At 35.5% G+C, this 21,333-nt stretch overlaps 1 protein-coding gene across 2 annotated transcripts; it reads right to left on the reverse strand.

Annotated features, from left to right (window-relative positions):
• Positions 1-2,837: 2,837 nt before the first annotated feature.
• Positions 2,838-10,222, reverse strand: LOC147293590 (uncharacterized). Of its 2 annotated transcripts, none has more exons than XM_086233584.1 (7): positions 9,851-10,222; positions 6,868-6,913; positions 6,207-6,346; positions 5,521-5,566; positions 4,824-4,999; positions 4,208-4,404; positions 2,838-3,148 (listed from the first exon to the last, which is right to left on the reverse strand). In XM_086233584.1, the coding sequence occupies exons 2-7, from the start codon at positions 6,872-6,874 to the stop codon at positions 3,145-3,147; spliced, it is 570 nt and encodes a 189-aa protein (XP_086089710.1). In that variant the 5' UTR covers positions 6,875-6,913; positions 9,851-10,222; the 3' UTR covers positions 2,838-3,144. The 2 variants fall into 2 exon arrangements, with proteins under 2 accessions (XP_086089710.1, XP_086089709.1); XM_086233583.1 differs by lacking the exon at positions 9,851-10,222 and adding an exon at positions 7,262-8,424.
• Positions 10,223-21,333: the final 11,111 nt, after the last annotated feature.

The following is a 21,333-nucleotide window of genomic DNA, read 5'->3' on the forward strand; positions in this document are numbered from 1 at the left end:
ATACAACGAGTGAATGAGTTATCCATTTAAGAAATTACATATTCAATCCAACGGTGATTATTCAATAGGTGCTCACAATTGTTCATAATTGTCTGAGAACATTTCTATCCATTATGTGATATGTACAACTCATTATCAAGTAATCCAATAGAATTCCCATCATTCCTGCCCCCCTAAATGAAGGCCACTAGGCCAGTCCTCAGGCCTTAAGAATGTCGAGTATAGAAGATGGTCCCAAATGACCGCAATCTCTGCGCAACTGGCCTTCATGCTAGGCATCCCAACCCTTTTGATACTTGGGCATGAATGAGATTGGTTGTGCCTTTTTACCAAGCCACATGGTTTCCCCATTCTTAGCCTTGTTTGTGGTAATTTCCACCTTAGCATTGTCAGCACCAACTTTCTCCATTAGAATATGGATATTGCAGTCATGAGACTTCTCAAATATATGCAATAATTTTGGCTTGATCGATATGCCACTACTTCCATGGCGCTCTTAAGAAACTGAAGAAATTGTGTCATCACATTGGAACCATTCCTAATGTGCTTTACAGTAGACTCTTTTGGAGTGAAGATCAAATTATTGGTAGAGGGTGGTGGAAGCAAGAGATTACCAAATTCCCTAGGCAAGTTGAAGCATTTGAGGTTTCTTGACCTCTCAAGAAATGGAAGCATTAAAACTCTCCCTAATTCTTTATGCAAAAAGTATAATTTGCAGACCTTGAAGATCTCTGGTTGTGAAAAACTAGAAGAACTGCCTAAAGGCTTTGGGAAACTCATTAACCTCAGGCATTTGGATGTAACTTTGAAGAAAAACTGTCTGCTAGGATATTGGGTTGCAAGCTTAACCTCTCTTCAATCATTATGGATTTTGAATTCTGATCATTCAACTTCTTTGTCACAAGGGTTACAATATTTTATTGGCTCCAAATGACATGGAGGGTCTAAAACGAATTCGACCATTGGACATTGGGGAAATTCGAAAGCTTCAATTTTTGCCTTAAGAAATTCATCAGTCTGCATCTGCACTACACTATCTGAGCATTAAAAGTTGTCATGAATTGACAGCATTGCCAGAGTGGACCTCAAATCCCTCCAAAGGTTGGTGATTGTAGACTGCCAAAATTTGAAAGCTTTGCCAGAAGGAATTGGCAGCCTCATGGCACTCCAAAAGCTGTTCATTGCCAAAGGCCCTGACCTGAGAATTAGATGCAAAAAGAAAACTGGACCAGATTGGCCTTATATAGCTCATATTCCAGAAAAACATGTCAGTTAACGTGAAGCAATTGGGGTTCTAAATTCACATCTGCTTTGCTTGTATGATTTTCAATTACTTGTATGGCAAGAAATATGTGTAAAGTGCACAAAAATATTTGTGCCAAATTTCTGGGTTTTTTTTCTTTTAATTTCACTCTTAACTACTGTGCTCATTCCTCTCTATGAAATGTATTTATCCTTTTTGTATTTTCTAAATTCACAAGAAGAGGGATTAACTATAAAATAATTTCCTGGACCAAACAATGAAAAAAACAGAGAAAACTATATAATAATTTCCTAAGTATTTTATGTTGTTTTCATTTTCAAGGACCACAGGGCACCTTGGTAGTTGACACTTGCTTAAAGAAAAGGCAGAGCACAAGCACTGAAGGAGTTACCTGACCGGAGCTTTCGAAGCCATGGAGATGCTAAGTTACTAACGGACTTACCATGATTGCTTTCAAGGCTTCCATTCTCTTTCTGTTATAATCATAATCTCATTCATTCCCTAATTCATGTGCTAATGTGATGTGGGTGACGTCAAGGGTTACAGAGGAAATAAGGGGCAGCAGCTATAATTGATGAAAGAAAGGGCAGTACTTTTGTGAGGCAACTGATGTGAGACATGAAGTTGTGATCTTTTGAGAGGGATTCGTTCAGCTTTTGGCTCTTCTGGAGTAAGAAGAGTATAGTGAAGCCAAGTAAGATTATTAATTGCTGAATGGAAAGAGGGAGCTTTAATTTATGTTATTATTTTATCTTGATTATACATTTAATTTGCTTTTCACTAGCTTGAAATTAATATGCTTTTTTCATTTATGAATTTCTAAGCTCTCTTGGCTAAGGCTAAGAGGAAGCCACAAATTACTATCACGTTTGATCGATTTGAATAGTACATAGCCACACTACTATTCAAACTAGTTGAAGGGGCCAAACTTTTGTGTTATGAGTGCCAGAGTACAACCACAAGTCCACAACCATAAGCAACATCAATTTTGTGAGCCTAGAGACTTCTCATAAAAGGTTGTAAGGGCTTTCTGGCAAACGTGGTTAAAGAAAAGCAAACATTCACAACATTATGGGCTGGTGAAATGTTCCTAGATGATCTACATGGATTACCTCTCAATCATGAAACTGAGTTCTATAAAACTTCTATCGAGCACGACCCCTATATTCAGAATACTCTGTTAGATGACACATGAGTCTCGTTTGATGCATATGATAGGATTGGATAAGATAAATGGCTAAATTCATGTATATTCAAGAAAGAAGTTTCTAACTTAAATAACAAGATGTGAATAAGATGAATTAATCATAAGGAGAAACTTATCCCTTCCAATCCCCCCAAAAATGGTGGGATTAGTGGAGATAAGTTTCCTCTTATAAATATATAATTCATCTTCTTCCCATCTTCTTCCTTCAAGTTAGAAGACACCCTCCATATTCTTTCTTAAATACACATGAATTTAATCATTTTTCATATCCAATCTTATGCTATACATCAAACAAGGCCATGTAGTACTACCCAAAATCCTGCTGAGTCTCCCTTGTAAATAGTACTATCCCACATGTAATACATAGAAGAAAATACTTCTAATATTAATAACAACCAAACCAAACAATAACAGCACCTCTTGTCCTCTCCATATCCCATAATTTGTCATACAATAATCCATACGGGTCTTATGCACCCCCAAAACAATATCAAAATAAAACCAAACCATCCTTCAGCAAATAGTGTATTAGAGCAATAACTAAAAAGGAAAATGTTTATAAGTCATAAACATAACAATATAGGACGAAAGGAAAGACACTGTGCATAGGACGCGAGCTGGAGGTGGACAAGAAGATGCCTCAATGTGGAATTAGCCCAACCTCTACAACCTTCTACCTGCATGTGGGGAAAAAATATAAACAAAAGCTAAATGAGAGCTGATCAACTTGAGTGAGCAAACAAAAAATTAAGTATCCTGACGGACAGTCCAAAACCTATGTGTATAGTGGATTGAAATCTTCTTTTATAATAAAATAAGTCTATATATATATGTATATACGTATACGCTTAACTCATCAATTCATAAATCATATCTTACAAACTCAATTCCAAAATCTTAGAAAGCATGACATAGCTTAAGCTAGACATGCATGTATGTATTTCCAGTTTATTTTCATGCTAAAGGAAGATGAATATGTAAAATTATGAATATCCAATCCAAAACCAATTGCTAATTAATGGGTGAAGAGGCCATGAACATGATATTATAAGGCAATACTTCACATTATCAATGTGAGATATACACGCAATCAACAAAATATGCAAAACACATTGATAATCAATATGAACTAGTATGTTTAAGAGAAATATTAAATGTAAATAAAAAATAAAAATAAAAAAACATTTCTTAAGATTTTGTTAAGAAAACAAAAGCCTTGATCGCCTATGGGTTCGCTCTAGAACTGTCCCCTCCCATATATGATAAGACCATCAAATTAATGCCACAAAAACCTAGACCAGTTTGTGTGAATCCTCTTGTTCTATCAAAAATACTTCAAGGAAATTAACCTTCCCTGTTAATTATCTTTGTATTCCATTAAGATTCTTATTTGATTAAAACCACCTTGGTGTATATCGTATAGGCTAATTCCAAATCTGCAGCTAGGCCACCATATGTGATCACATACGTACAGCTTTAAATTCAAATCTAAAAAGTTGTCATTCGATGCTATAGTTTTTAATTCACACCCGCACTCTTACAGCTCTCTGGAGCTACAGTTTCAAAGGATGCTATGCGTGTTATAATTGATAAAATCTAAGAAAACAATTTCAGTACAACGTAAGTTTATGTTATGTTAAGTGAAATAACTCCTATCACTTGTATGTGCTTAGAAGCGTGACATATATCATATGAAATTGTGTGACAAAGAATACAGAAAAGAATCACCAACTCACTTGTTCATGTGCACATATGCTCTAATCTTTCCTATTGCCCGCTCATTTTCTGCTTCCCTTTTCAAATACATTTCTGGTGGCATGCCTTGTGCACGTGCTGATCTAATCTTCCTTAATGTCTGCTCCTTTTTTTCTTGCTTCTTCAAGTCTAAGGTGTATCGGAATCGACGAGAAGGATTTAGCACAAGTGTAGATTGCTACAAACAAGGAAGCAAAAGCTAGTTAATCCCAAGCTTTGGTGAAATTGGGGTGTCTCTACCCATTACCAATTAATTTTGGGTTGGATGCTTAACTTCTATTATGATATCAGAGCTTGGTTGTCTGCGTTTAAGGCCTAATATATGGTCATACATGCTCTTACGTCACCCAATATAATTTGTCCACGTGTTAGGCTTAAAATCTCGTCACACGTGCGGAGGCGTGTTGAGAGTAATGTGGAGCAATATTCTATATCGGAAAACTAGAGCTTAGCATATGTACTTATAAGGTCTTGAATCTCTTCACCTATTGCCAATTAGTTTTGGATTGAATGTTAGCTCAAATTCTATCAAGATCCAGCCTGCCCTAAAGTCTAATTAGCTAGATTGAATGATAATATTGTAATGAACATACGTACCCTCCAACGCTTGAGGCTGTCAATAGAAGCATGCTTGGTACTGACAATAGCAAAAGGGCCGGACAAAGACATATCCTCGCCAAAGCCGCCAGTAGCCCTGCTGCTGGACTCCAACTCGCGATTTGAGTGACTTATCCTTGGTTCCCAAAACCGTTTCAGGACATATGACGCAGTTCCTAATTAGTAATTAGCAGGAGCACCAAGTGATCAATTATAAAACCAAACATGAAACCAAGCACTTACGGTATTTCCAGACGAGGCCGGAATAATTCATACATGAAACCAAACATGGTGTAGAAACTAATTAAAACAAACAACTCGAGTAACACGTACAAGCAACAAAGTTTCGAAACACAATTGTGAAACAAGCTATAACAATAATGAAGTTTCCTTCATATAAAACTACTGCATACCAGAGAATATATAGAAGTCGAGGATCAATAAGATTGATTTCATAAGTATTAATCTCGATCCTCGACTTCACAAGTATCAAGCTCGCATTAATTGTATCCTATAAGATTTAAAAATCATACATGGAAGACTATAAAAAATGGACAATGCATGCATGTTAAGGAGTGTTGACTTTTAAGGATCAATATATTGGTCATGAATTGAAAGAAAAACTAAACATTCAATATGTATATATCAACTTATACTAATCATTTTTCTTAAAAAATACAGGAAAAGACCCAAGTACCTGTCATCACTTGTTCTTCAGCCAGCTGCTTGAAAAGCTGCGCAGCCTATAACACAACCATCGAAAAACAAACATTAATTAGAAGACAAAGAGGAGGATATATCGAGCAATTAATGTAAGACACATTAATTAGTTTCTAAGTAAACACATATTACTCGAATGACTTGTCCAATGAAAAACATTGAATTAACATACCAATACATCTAAATAAAAAAAAAAAGAAAAATCCTAATTCAAAATGAAGAATAAAATTTTCTTTCTCAGGACCAAATATAAAACTTAAAAAAAGATTCATTAAAGTCCAACGTTTTTCTTGTTTCTTTTCTTTATCTTCCATGGCTACTTTTATTATTTTTTAATTAGTTTAACATCAGATTCTTAGGATAATTTGTGTCACGTTATTCCTTTTTGTATGACATTGGTAGCTGTTTTATAACGCTAGTTGGAGACACAAGCCATAAAACAAATACTCAACAAGTTATTTGCATATTTTAGAGTTTAGTAAACAATAAAGCCTGTATAACAATGGTCGTCCAAAATATGAGGCCTTTTACTATGGTAGGCCCTGTGCGGTCGCACCACCTGCACCGGGTAAGATCCGGCCCTAGCTGCCCTAAAGTCTAGGGCCGCCCTAAAGTCTAACTATTAGCTAGATTGAATGATAATATTGTAATGAACATACGCACCCTCCAACGCTTGAGGCTGTCAATAGAAGCATGCTTAGTACTGACAATATCAAAAGGGCTGGACAAAGACATATACTCATCAAAGCCGCCAGTAGCGCTGCTGCTGGACTCGAACCATTGCAGGAGATATGACGCAGTTCCTAAGTTATTAGCAGAAGCACCAAGTGATCAATTATAAAACCAAACATGAAACCAAACACGGTATTTCCAGACAAGGCCGGAATAATTCATACATGAAACCAAACATAGTGTAGAAACTAAAACAAACAACTCGAGTAACACGTACAAGCAAAAGTTTCTAAACACAATTGTGAAACAATGAAGCACAATTAAGAATGTAACCTCAGAATTGAATAATGAAGTTTCCTGCATGTAAAACTACTGCATACCAGAGAATATATAGAAGTCGAGGATCAATAAGATTGATTTCACAAGTATTAATCTCGATCCTCTACTTCACAAGTATCAATCTCGCATTATTTGTATCCTATAAGATTTAAAAATCATACATAGAAGACTTTAAAAAATGGACAATGCATGCATATTTAAGGAGTGTTGACTTTTAAGGATCAATTGGTCATGAATTGAAAGAAAAACTAAACATTTCAATATGTATATATCAATCATTTTTCTTAAAAAATACAGGAAAAGGCCCAGGTACCTGTCATCACTTGTTCTTCAGCCAGCTGCTTAAAAAGAAGCGTAGCCTATAACACATCCATCGAAAACAAACATTAATTAGAAGACAAAGAGCAGGATATATCGAGCAATTAATGTAAGACACATTAATTAGTTTCTAAGTAAACACATATATTGCTCGAATGACTTGTCCAATGATATTCTTCTTTACTGACTTGCAGTACTAATCTTCAAACCCTTTTAACATTATTTCTGAAAGAAATTAATTCTATATATGCACTAATCATTTCTAAAAATTCAACATAATATATAGCTAAAATTGATCTTTAAGTAGATGGAGGCTGAGAAGCGACAGCCATAGCCATGGAAACAAACCCTAATCAGATGAAATGATAGTACGGTAAACATATATATACCCCCATCATCCAACGCTTGAGGCGGGCCGTAGAAGCGTACTTGGTACTGGGAATATCAAAAAGACTGAACAAGGACTCGTCGTGGAAGTCGCCGGAGCGGTGGTTTGAGAGACTCATCGATGGTATACAGTTAGTTTTCGCAATCTCTGTGCTCTAAAGTATATACTCCAAGATCCACACCACGGTGCCCGAATTAGCTCAACCTCAACCCTATGTCTCTCTAAGTCACAAGTTTTCAGTAAAGGACTCACGCGTGCGGGGGTAGTGTGTGAGGAATATCCAGAAAGCTAGCTGAACCCACAAAAGTGCAAAACGCGGTTTTATGAGATTAAAAGTGGTTTTGAGAGAAATTTCCCGGTAGCTTCGGGCTACTACCAGCTCTCGTCTCTGCAGCATATGCCATTGCAATACACATCCATGCACTTTATTTTACTACACCCATGCACTTTATTTCTTTTTGTATTTTTTCAAAAACTAGTGCCCTTTTCTAAAATAACCAAGAAGAGCTTAGTACACTATTAGAAATATTGGTGTGGAGTGGAGCTATTGTTGCTATGTGGGTCTTCAACATTTTGGCTCTTCGGCTGCACATTTTTGAACTTTTGTTGCTTTCACAAGATGGACACCATAACAAGATATTTTTATCAGAGAGAGATGTAAAAGAATTCATATAGGTAAGTCCCATTAGGGAAAGAATTAATCCCTATATGGTACAGGTATAAGTGACCATGATATATCTTGATGAAGAAGGGGATCGGACAACGAATTCCATTAAAGCCGTGAATATTGCATCTTAGGGGATTTTGAGCACCCTGTTTCCTTTAATGCTTACAAAACTTTACTCATAGCATCTGTATTGGATTTGACTTTTCTATGGAAGCTACACTGCTATTTTTAAAGGGAAAAGATTTTGTGTCCTAATATAATATGAAAAAAATTATTTTTAACACATCACTATTTATTTGTCACATTAAATTAATATTATTATTGTTAAAAATCTATTTTACCCAATTCAGATCTAATGGCTATAATTACTATTTATAATCCAATGGTCTTTTTCAACAACCACATCATATATATTTAAAAAAAATTAAATAGTCATATGTCTTTCACACTCTTCTTTTTTCATCCGAAGTCTTTCTCTTCATAACCTTACCAGGTAAAAGCCCAGTAACGATTTGGTCCTTGGTTTTAGACACACCTGCAACTATCAATCTATCATACATCCCCACTTAAATTTCAGAAAAAAATAAAGAGTGAAGGACCCCCACCCCCTCTCTCTTTAGTCTTTCCCTTCATCCCTGACTAGCCTTGAAAAGCCATTTTGACTCCAAGCTAGTCTCCAACCCAACAACAAAACTCTCTCTCTCTCTCTCTCTCTCTCTCTCTCTCTCTCTCTCTCTCTCTCTCATACAGAGAAAGAGACAGTGATAAAAACCCCTTTTGATTTATAAACATGGAGGCAAGTTGGACTCTTAGAAAGTGAGCCCTCTTCGATCCCTATACCCAAATTTCATATATGCAATAAATAGACTATGAACAAGAACAAGTGTACAAGCAGTACAATAACATCAAACAAGAAAAAAGTCATAAAGCAACAGGGTCAAGGACAAGGCAACAGCTAAAAACATTATCAATTAGCAGTCCACTGCCATTATTAATGGCATCATTCTTGTCTAGTTCTATCGTAAACTTATATTACATAAAGCATTCCTGGCCAAAAAAAAGAATGCTAGCAATTGCTACCATGGAAGAGATTATGATGTGATGAGTTTTTAGGGGTTAAACGATTTATGGCTTGGATATATATATATTTTTTGTTTAATTTAAATTTTGTAAAATTTATAATGAAGATTAAAATAATATTTGTAAAAACTAGCAAGAAATAATGAATTTAATTAAACAACATTAATTAGTTTAATTGACATGTCATCGGGGCACGTGCCATATTAAGGCACTCTAGCATTGCCGATTTTTAAATTAGTTGGGGGCCAGTGTACTTATCAATTGGGGACTAAAAAAGGAACTTTTGGATTTGAAGATATGTTGCATGTAATGGGTAAGATATATGGTCTTTTGCTTTGCTAGATAAATGTTGTGATGTGCATAAAATAATGGCTTATTCGCGTCAATGTCCCCTTAAAGTAACTTCGATTTTCAATTTGCCCCTGAAACTTCATTCATCCCATTTTGCCCCCCAAACTTTACAAACTACCATATTTCGTTAAGTCTGTTTATGAGTCCGTCAAAAAAGCCTACGTGGCGCTTATGTGGAAGGGGGAATAAACTGCCACGTCAACTTATTTGACGGAGCTTGTAACGGATTTGATGGAATATGATATTTTGTAAAGTTCGGGAGTAAAGTCGGAGGAATGAAGTTTCAAGGGACAAATTGAAAACCAAAGTTACTTTCAAGGGGCATTAACATGAATAAGCCTAAAATAATTAAGTTTTCTATTAGAGCCGAAAATAATTAAGTTTTTTATCAGTATTTGGCTAGCTGCATGATGAGAATTCAAAAATCATACTAATACTTCCTTTAACATTTCAAGTACAAGATTAGTTTAAAGAAGAGGATCGATGACTTACTCTGTAGGGGGGCGGGAGGGGGGGGGGGGAGTTTCGTTGTTAGAATCCTGAGCATCAGTGCAACCCTTTGATCCATATTCTTCTTCATATATTGGAGTCTGCAGGGAGTATTAGTTGATCTTCACTTTCATCTGTCCCTGAAAACCGCAATCGTAGCTCATCGCTTGCCTTGAGGTTGAAGTTGAGATATACATTCGCATACGTCCTGCTTTCCATTTTGCCAACAAATCTTGGATGCAGCTAGCGACTTTTTCTTGCAGCCTCAATACAAAACCCAGTGATCGATCATCTGCTCTAGCAAACCAATATTTTCTTGCTTCTGGCTGAGGCAGATTCATTTTTGGCTTTGCAATATTGCTCAAATTCATTCATGACCTTTCTCGCTAGCTAGAAACAACCATGGATGATAAGATGCCCGGCCTCCTTTTTGTCAAGTTAGGTGGCCGGTCCTTATTGCTTGCTTACGCGACCTTTCCCGTACCACCAACTCTTGTCCTTATTACCCCACTTCATGTGAATCATGTGATCCCAAATATAATTGACTTTTCGAAATTGTGATTAAAATTGGTTCATTTACTCTCATAATTTATTTATATATTGTCTCATTACACCATTACATTGAAACAAGTCATGGAAAATAGTAATTGTATTGTGTATTGCATTGAAAATACTATATATGAATCAATATTATAAGTTTTTATGTTTATTATTTTGTTCAATTATTCAATCTTATTCTATTATATATCCGATAAAACAATTTTGGCCAAAGGCCTCCAATAATTTCAACTAAAGTTGGGAGGGTGCCAATTGATAATGTGGTTGTTCACTAATGTTTATTATTGGTGATTACATCACTAAGTCAGACATGAATAGTAATTACATATTCAACTAATTTGTCTGAAGTGTTGATTAAATTGTGGCTAGTTAGTAATTTAAACTAAAAAAATGGGTTTAATTAAATCAGTGGTTCCCTAGTGGCAGCATCTCTTTCTTCTTTTCCCCAAACCAAACAGGATCCAGCATCGGTGGATGTCAACACTCACGTTAGAAAGTGCCGATCGGTTCAAATCCCCAAATTAAGGGGTTGCTCCTCCTCCAGTCACCATCGGAAAGTGCGTTCCCTTTGGACTGTTTATTGCCAAATAACTGAGGTTCAATCCTTCCACTGTTGTTGTGCATAGGTGGGGGAAATTCATGGGTTTTTTTGCTTCTATGGTTACCGTTATTCATGTTTGTGGCACCTGGACCTGGGTTTTTTCAGAAATTGTGGTTCCTCTTTGTGTTTGGGCTGTGCGTGAATGAGGAAGCACCTGCTACACAAACTAGAAGGGTCGATTGTGTTCCGTAGAAGATAGTTCTTAGTTGGTCCAACTATCGAAGTTTTGAAAGGACCAACAATCAGGTAAGCGATAAACAATCAATGATAATCAGTAATTGTACAATTTCACTTGTTGCTCTCCTACCAACATGGAATGCTTTGTGGTTATATTTAAACTTTTGTTGACATAATTGTTGTTGGGAAAATTGGACCTCTCAATATTAACTTGAGAATATTTCCAAATCCCCTCCAGGATTCTCCTTTAGAGAAATATCAAAAACAACAGAGAAATGAAAATAATGCACACAAGATTAACGTGGTTCGGCAAATTTCCGCCTACATCCACCAGAGATATTTGTTCTTCACTATGAGAATACAAATAGTACAAGACACACTTGAGTTACATCACATAACCCAATCCCATGAACCCTTGTACACCCACACTCATAGAATTTCCCAAGAACTCTCTATCTCACCCAAGAGTATTGCACTCTTGTTTCCTCTCTGCACTCAGAAGCTCACAAGGCTTGCTTCTCTAATGCCTTGCTACTTAAATGAAAGGGTTGCTGCCTTTTATAAACAATTGCAGTGTGTGAACTCTTTCATCCACCGAAGTCAACAAACAAAAGGCAGCCATCAATGTGCCAACTAATAAAGACCAAGAGTTGGTTTTCAACTTGATCCAACTAGCCCACAGCTCCTCAGCCCCCTACCTATCAATTGTCATAGCCCTCCTTGTTTCAAGGAGGCTTGTCTCTATCACACCATGCTGCAGCACCCTTTTTCATCATGTGTCATAAACACATGGTTCTTCTCCTTTCAAACAAAAACTGTAGCAGCAAACCTCTTTTTTATTTTTTAATCAATTTCCAACAATCTCCACCTTGATTTAAAAATAAATATAGCTTCTGATATCAACACTGTCTTCATCAACAGTCATAATTCTCAACACAGAGAATTATCATACTCCACCATAAAGAGTACACACACTTAGACTTAACAAATTCTAAGAATTTCACTTCAGCACATGTCGAACAAACTTGCTGAAAAATATGGTGCAACTCTCATGTTAGGCTTTCTCCGAGAGTTCATCAGCCATCGACATAAATTCCACCACACACCTTGCATCAATGCCTAACCAATGCTTGTGTGCAAACTTGTGGATCCGCTAGCAGTACACATCCTCTTTTCATGGCAACTTTTGGAGACTAGCGACATGCCATGAGGATGTACGTGCCCTTCTCACAAGACATCACTATAGTCTCCCAAGAGAGACACGATGTTAGCATCACCGTCAGTATCTGACTTGGAGCCACTCGCCGAACCAGCTCCACCTTTTGGACAATTTCTTTTGAGGTGCCCAGATTGTCCACACCCCCAGCAGACTACATTCTTTTTCATGGAGTTCTTCTTCTTCTTCCAATTTGCAGCTACCAATGCTGAGTTCTCAGATGAAATTTTACCTCCATCTCTCAGCCTTTTTTCTTCAGAAAAGAGTTTGCTTGTAACCTCTGAAAAGATCACAGTCTCATTTCCATACATCAAAATAGGCTTCATGTGCTCATAAGAAGATGGAAGAGACCATATGAGTCTTAAAGCCATATCTTCATCATCAATTTTAACTCCAATGGCCTCCAGTTCAGAAACGATTCCGTTGAGAACACTCAGATGATCAGAAATTGTTGTACCTTCACTCATACGCAGTGTGTGAAACTGCTCTTTCAGGCACACACGATTTGAGACGCCTTTTGCTTGATATAATTCTTCAAGCTTTTCCCAGAGTTCCTTGGCCGTAGATATTCCATGCACATTTGCAAGAACATTTTTGGCCAAACACAAACGAATCGCACTTGCTGCTCTCAAATCTAGATCTTCCCAGTCCTCATCGCTCATACCGGATTTTGTAGCATCTTTGCTGGAATCAGGGGTTGGTCTCCCCTTCAAAACCTTGTATAGCCCAGATTGGATCATCACATCCTTGACTTGTACTTGCCACAAGCCAAAATTGATTCTGCCATCAAATTTCTCTATATCAAGTTTAACAGACATTTCTGCTTCGTACTAGTGCTCTGTGAATAGTACCTCTGTATACGTGAATAGTAACCATACAAATGAATAGTAATTTGTACGTATCCACACTACCACACTAAAGCAGCACTACACCAAGCAACCGAAGCTCTGATACCTGTTGTTGGGAAAATTGGACCTCTCAATATTAACTTGAGAGTATTTCCAAATCCCCTCCAGGATTCTCCTTTAGAGAAATATAAAAAACAACAGAGAAATGAAAATAATGCACACAAGATTAACGTGGTTCGGCAAATTTCCGCCTACATCCACCAGAGATATTTGTTCTTCACTATAAGAATACAAATAGTACAAGACACACTTGAGTTACATCACATAACCCAATCCCATGAACCCTTGTACACCCACACTCATAGAATTTCCCAAGAACTCTCTATCTCACCCAAGAGTATTGCACTCTTGTTTCCTCTCTGCACTCAGAAGCTCACAAGGCTTGCTTCTCTAATGCCTTGCTACTTGAATGAAAGGGTTGCTGCCTTTTATAAACAATTGCAGTGTGTGAACTCTTTCATCCACCGAAGTCAACAAACAAAAGGCAGCCATCAATGTGCCAACTAATAAAGACCAAGAGTTGGTTTTCAACTTGATCCAACTAGCCCACAGCTCCTCAGCCCCCTACCTATCAATTGTCATAGCCCTCCTTGTTTCAAGGAGGCTTGTCTCTATCACACCATGCTGCAGCACCCTTTTTCATCATGTGTCATAAACACATGGTTCTTCTCCTTTCAAACAAAAACTGTAGCAGCAAACCTCTTTTTTATTTTTTAATCAATTTCCAACAATTGTCTTTTGTGTTAAGATTGCAGTAGATTATACATGATTTGAATGTCTTAATTGTGTTGAGGATGCTGCTGTAAAATGTGCTGACTGCTGGAGGTTCTGGAGGTCCGGTCCTCAACTTCATGTTGGCTTCCTGGAGGTCAGGTCCTCAATGTGGAGGTCCGGTCCTCTACTTCATGATTGTGCTGAATTGTACATATGTCTGTATTTTCAATGATTGTGGTTATTAGTTATTAGTTATTCGTTATTCTAGTTAGTCTATAGCCTATAGGTGTGTGCCATGTGGCTTTTAAAGGGCAATTTAGTAAATTTGTTAGATATGGTTTGTTTATAAAGACCTAACTTCAACATTTTTCTTCTCATTTTAGTCCTGAAGCAGCCGCACACCCTCTTCTCTTTCTCTCTCTTTTCTCTCCTCTGCCGTGAACTCTCTCTGGCCATCTCTTCGTCGTCTAGCTGCCAACACCAGCGACATGGACCTCAATCAACTAGTCTCTTCCTCCTCTCTCTATCCTTGCCTTTCGATTGCTCAACAACCCAATGGAAACATGGATTCACACCTTCTCACTGCTATGTCCTAATTAAGATCTTTTCTCTTGCATTCTCCATGGATACAACTTAGAGGCACGCACGGGTAAACAAATATTTTCTCTCTTCCTCTCTCAAATCATGAAATTTTCTTCTAGGGTTTCGGGATTTTGAAAATTATTACAATTTGTAGATTTAGTGTTTAGAGGAAGATTTGAGTTGTAACTATTATGTTTCATTATTTCCTTTCAGATTTGGAGCTTTGAAGAATTTCTATCTTCAATGTTGTTTATACTGTCACCATCATCATCATCTTAAGAACATCCTCTGGACCACCCGAATGAGGATATGAAGAATTTCTGGTGAGACCCACCATGAACCCTAATATCTGCCATGTCCAAGATCCCTAATTTCTAAGAGACCTCCATCCTAGTTGAACTTAGTTTGAGTTATGTTGTGGACAATAAAAAGCGAGCTTCTTTCTTATGAACAAGAGTTTGAGAGTTGATCCGTTTATATTTGTTGTGAATCTTTTTTTTTTTTTTTCATTTTTTAGATATGTTTATATTTATTTATGTTTTATAAATTTCCTTATGATTTTGTGGCTATAAACAAACACTTAATTTCATAGTAAATTCTGAGACTTAAAAATAAAAGGAATATGAAGTATTAGATTTTGCTGGGAGAGGTCCGGTCTTCATGGTGAAGTTGGGAGCTGCTGGAGGTTCTGGAGGTCCGGACCTCAAGGAGGAGGTTCGGTCCTCAGCTTCATGGAGGCTTCCTGGAGGTCCGGTCCTCAGCTTCATGGCTTCAATGGTGAGTTTCTGGAGGTCCGGTCCTCAGGCTTCGAATCCACTTCTTGTCCTACATCAATATGGAACATTCAACATTGCATGGTTTATATATTGGTGTATATATTTGTGTAGATTTTAGATGATGCACAATGACTAAGTATTGTTTTTGGTTAATTCTATATAAGTACAACAAAAAAGTTTGTTTATCAGTAAATTTAACAAATATACACTATATGACTTGTAAATGGTGTTCTTGAAGCAGAGGGAGTTACTACTGAAGCAGCAACAAATCAAGAGGATAAAGTTGCATGTTCAAGGTACACTCTTGATAATTATCGAGGCATTTATATATTTATTTTGGTGGTACAATTAATAAAATTTCATTTTGTCGTTCTGTGAGATTGATGGTATTGAAGGATCTTGAGTTCGTGAAGAGGGATCTTGAAGGGGATGATATTGATGGTGAAAGCTTGGTCATATTTTTGTGAAAACTGGCAGGGTATCTACGTATTTTGTAGTGAGTTTGGAGCAGTTGCTTGACCAAGTTTAATTGTTTTAGATGTTTTTAGTAAGAATGTTGAAGGAAACTGATAGAATGATTTGTAATTTAGGCTTCAACTGATATATATATATATATGTAATGCAATTACTTTCGATTCAAGTATGCGTTTTCAGATTTTATGAACAGTTTATTAATTAGTAGCGTTCCTTTGAGATTATATGAAAATTCATTACTATTAATTAGTAAGCTTTTTTTTTTTTTTTTTGCATGGTGGAGGACATTTAATTACTGAAACCAAATCAAAAACTAATACCAAGAAAGTGGGAATGCATCAAGCTACTGTTGGAATTAGTGAGCTACCTAACCCATTTTTAACAAAATAGCGGAAGAATCCATGGCATATCATTATTTAATAATATCAATCATCCACCAATATAGCAACCTCATTAGATATGGTGAAAAATTGAAACCAACTAACTATAGCATGGTGAGGAGCATTCTTGCAGACTGTCATGGCAGGTTTTGGCAGAAGCTAGCTTCCACCATTCCTACATTTGGGTGACTTTAGCTCCCTTGCCACCCCAACACAAACCTCCAACATGCTCTATGATGACTGCAGGATGGCAATGGGTAATACAAACTAACAATAGTGGCAGTTGCATTTATTCCTACAAAAAAAATTGGTGAGCTTTGCTAGATAATGTTGTAGTGATCCGGAGTCGCTCTCATATTAAAAATAAAAATTTAAAATTTGACTCCGTCCAAGTACCAAATAAATCTGCCAACTATTTGCAATTCCAAAACTTTAAAACTTCATCCTTGTTGCTGAGGTTAATTATGGACCGCTTAGTAATTGATTCTATATCTATGGCCCCTCTCCATCATTTTCTTCTGGTTTTAGGTCTTTCTTCCTTTTATTATATATCTCTGTGTGAATTTTTCTATTAAGGTTCTTAATTTGAATGAATTTGAAGTTGGGTTTTGGTTGTCTATGTTGGATTTTCTTGGGATTATTATAACTATGTTATTTCTGTTATTTTATTTTCGGGCGCAGTAGTTAAAATAATCTAAAATTAAATTTTCTACTAAAGTCTAAGATGATTTAAAGTGCGACTATTGACTGACATAATGTGCACTGGAAGTTTTCATCCGACAGGGCAATGTATTTTGGGGACAAATATCGATGGATACATGCGCGCATGAACCTACTTTGAAGACTCTGAGTATAGACACTATTCTAATGGATTTTCTTGGCTAGCTACAGTGGCAGCCCCACGTTGTGGGTAAAGCACCTCCTATCTTTTTAAAAAATATATATATACACCTGCTAATAGCCCAGCTAGCCCACTAATGAAAAAAACAAAAAAAAAGTATCTTTGTCAGTTTGTCTTTGTCCCCACTCTTCGATTCGATGCGGCACCAGCTTTTTATTCGACCAAAAAAAATAGTTTGTCCCCACCCCACTTTCTTTTCGTTTGCTTTAAAAGTGATGCTATTTGGACTACTTTAAACTGTAGAGTTAATTATTTTATTTTAAAATTTTATTTTTATTTTTAAAATAAAAATTTCAATTTTATTCTTTAGGTCATTCAACAATTATTTATAAAAATATTTATAATTATTCGATAATTATTTGCTAAACATTGGTAGATTTTTTAGTGGATAACTACTAAATAAAAATGAAAAAGGCATTCGATAGTTCTCTGCATAAATATTTATATTTATTCGATACTTATTTGCTGAACATTGATAGATATTTCGGTAGATAACTACCGAATGGATTTGTATAATTTCTTCATAATTTTGTAATAAAAGGTAAAATGAAATAAAAATTAGACAAAATATATTAAGATGGTCAACTCAACAACTAAGATGGTATGCATAACCTTACTCTTCCTCTAATCCTCTCTATTTGCTATGATTAATCAAATTTGTTGTTGGCTTTGTTCTTCACGTGGGCTAGTGAACTGGAGAGAGTCTTGGAGAGGCATGCATGCAGCTTAGGCTTCCTTTCTTGGCCTTCTTTATTCTTTGTTTCTTTTTGGGCCACAATTAATTCTACAAAATAAAAGAACACACATCAAAATAAAATAAAGAGATAATTATAAATTTAGTTCACTTATTTTATATTTAGTTTAATTTCAGTTTACGATTTTTTTTAAGTTCTGTTTTGGTCCATTAATTGTTTCATTTGCTCAATAAAAGTCCAGATTTGTTTTTTAAAATTTGTCTCGCCTTTTACCCTATCAAATTTCAGTCAAATTCACCAAACATATACTTGTTTTACAGCTATGCATTTCTTCTTTATAACCATATAAAGATCATTCAAATTGGAGTTCTAAAACTCAAGATAATTGGCCCCAAAGTAGGGTACCCGAAACTACTAATTTTTCTTAAAAAATTTTCAGATTTTTCAAACTTTACCAAACTTCAATTTTCTTTGATTCTAATACTCCAAATTGGTTCTTATGACTAAGAAATGATAAAATATAACTTATATTTCAATTATAATTGAAGAAAACACAACTAAAATGATTTAAAATTATAATTTAAAAAATATCATGGACCAAAATTGAACTAAATATAAAATAAGTGAACCAAAATTGAACTAGGTATAAAATAAGTGGACCAAATTTGTAATTTTCTCTAAAATAAAATCTCAACAACAAATAAAGTAAAGCACACCCTAATTTAGTTAAAACTTAAAATGAAATAAAATCTAATAAAATCTATGAAATAAAACGAAAACTAGTAAAAATCAATAATTAACTAAATAATCAAACCAACAATTAAAATACTAAAAATAATGACTAAAATGTATAATTTAGGGTTAGAAAATATGTTATAAATTAAGTCCAACAGTAATACTATTATCTAATTACTAATATATCTATTTAAGCTCTTATATTTTATTTTTTTAGCCATTTAGGGATTTAGCTATTTAATTAGGGATTTAAAGATTTAGGGATTTAATTTTTATGCAATAATTGTGGTATTTCTAATTTACTCTTAAATGTTTGTAAAATTAAATGAGAATTAATATTTAATTATCCAAATTGTTTAGAAACTCTAAGGAAAACTCGTGTAATTTGTTAATGTGCATATGATCGCTTTTAAGCTCAATCTCAATTATTGAAAGTGCAAGTTTGGAAACCAAGTAATCTCTAAATTTCAATATTAAATTGTAGTTGCATATTAATGCTAGAAAAATAGGTAGCTATTGTGTGATTTTGTTTTGTAGAATATCCTTACATGTCATGTTTATAATATATTACCAATAGTATGATAGAATTAGAGTATCCAACCCAAAATCAATTGGCTATGGGTGGAGAGGCCCAAGACTTATAAGCACATATGCTAAGCTCTAGTTTTCTGATGTGGGACATTGCTCCACATTACTCTCAACACACCCCCGCACGTATGGCGAGATTTTTGAGCCTTACACGTGAACAAATTGTATTGGGTGACGTGGGAGCACGTGTGGCTGTTGGGCCTTACACGCGGATAACCAAGCTTTGATACCATGGTAGAATTAGAGCATCCAACCCAAAACCAATTGACTATAGGTGGAGAGGCCAAAGACTTATAAGCACATATGCTAAGCTTTAGTTTTCCGATGTGAAACATTGCTCCACATTACTCTCAACATAGTATAGATACAGATTCAGTAATTAAGAATTTATATATTGTGAAGAAGCACATGGTTCAATTTTTATAGACTTATCTTGTATTTGCATTGCATGTTTCATTGGTTTTTTTTTGTCGCATTTTTTTTTTCTCGTCTATGTTTTTGTATAAATATGCATTTTAATGGGTAAGACTCATTATGTCCCTTCTAACTAGGCGTATCTTTTATGTTTTATAATGAAATTTCCTCGTATCTTCGAGGTTGTTTTTAGCCCCCCCAAATTTTAATTCCTAGATCCGTCCCTGAGTGGCAAATCAAGAAAAACATGTCTATGGGAGGCCCTCAGACACTGCAAAAAAGAAATTTGAAATTTATGATCATGTCTGCAAATGAAATAGCTTAAACATCAAAATGATCATCTACACAAAAATCAGAGATTTAAAGTCTATTTTCTATTGGTATAAAGTATAAACAGCAAATATTTGGTATTTTCATAAACAGGGATGAAAGAAATCATTGAAAAGCAAGCTCAAATTATATAGAAACATGTTCCCAACAAAGAAGAGTGACATACACAATCTACCGTTGTATGAATTTAGAATAGAAATTTATGAGCAAATTACGTTTTAGTACCTTAACTATACGGTTATATCTCATTTTTCAACTTAATATCTCAACTATAAAAAATTGCATTATGATACTTCAACTTTCATTCTATGTCAATTTCATACCTTCATTACATTTTTTGTTAAAATTTCTGTTATTTGTCGATGTGGCAATGACTTGGCACACATGGACCCCATCATTCAGCATTAAACTGGCTTGTAAAAATAGCCACATAGACAAAAAATAATAATAAATCAATAAATTTTTGAAAATGAATAAAATATAAAAATGAAATAATTAAAAAATTAAAAAATAAAAGCCCAGCCCCACAGCCCTCCTCCCTCCTCCCTCACCACAGTCACCGTCAACACCCCACCCTCACCAACGGGTCTAGTTCCAGCGACATCTCCTCCTACAGCTAAACTCCACTTTACATATTACAAAAGAGCTAATCCATATTACAAAAGAGCTAAACTCCTACCGCTGGCCTTGTGTTCCCTTCTCACTAATCCATTCGTCTTTTACATATGAAAAAAAGGAAGTGCATGACAAAGAATGAATAAGATGGTAAACAAAAGAATTTAATATCAAATATATGGAAGAGAAAAAATAATTAAAGAATGAATGAATTGTTTCATCTATCGTAAAACAATTTGAAAGAACAAATTGATAATTCATATAAAAAGTTTACAAATTCAACCAAAGCAAAACACCAAACTTTGCTGACCACCATCGTTGTTTTCCTTCTTGTTCATTCAAATCTCTTGCCCATACTTTAGAATAAGCAAATCAAGTAGGGGTGTCCGCATTAATTAGTTAAGACAGTAGGCATGGGCTCCTGTTAATCAGCCCATCACTTTACTTAGTTTTATGTCAGTTAGCTCCATCATGTTATAAGCTGGAGTCTAACCACCAGCATGTAGGCTGGTTTGTCTTTGTGTGTTGCTAATTAACCTCTATATATGAGACAGCTTGTATGTTGTTTTTTTGAATTAAGAAGAAATAAGAGAACAGAAAACTTCTCCAGATTATTTCTCTTCATTGTGTGAGTTCACAGCAGAAAGTTTTGTTCAGTTTGATCGGTTTAAACCGATCTAAACCAACATTCCTTCTCAATGAGCTCACAATCATGGAATACCCCTCCACCGCCACACTGACAAGACACAGAGATAATTCTTCAAAAGGGAGATCTCTGCAATATGGATCTCATACCATGAAGAGGTCATCTTCCTGAAATGG

The sequence above is a fragment of the Dryas octopetala genome, chromosome 2, assembly GCF_963921425.1.
Source record: "Dryas octopetala chromosome 2, drDryOcto1.1, whole genome shotgun sequence".
Classification (NCBI taxonomy): domain Eukaryota; kingdom Viridiplantae; phylum Streptophyta; class Magnoliopsida; order Rosales; family Rosaceae; genus Dryas; species Dryas octopetala.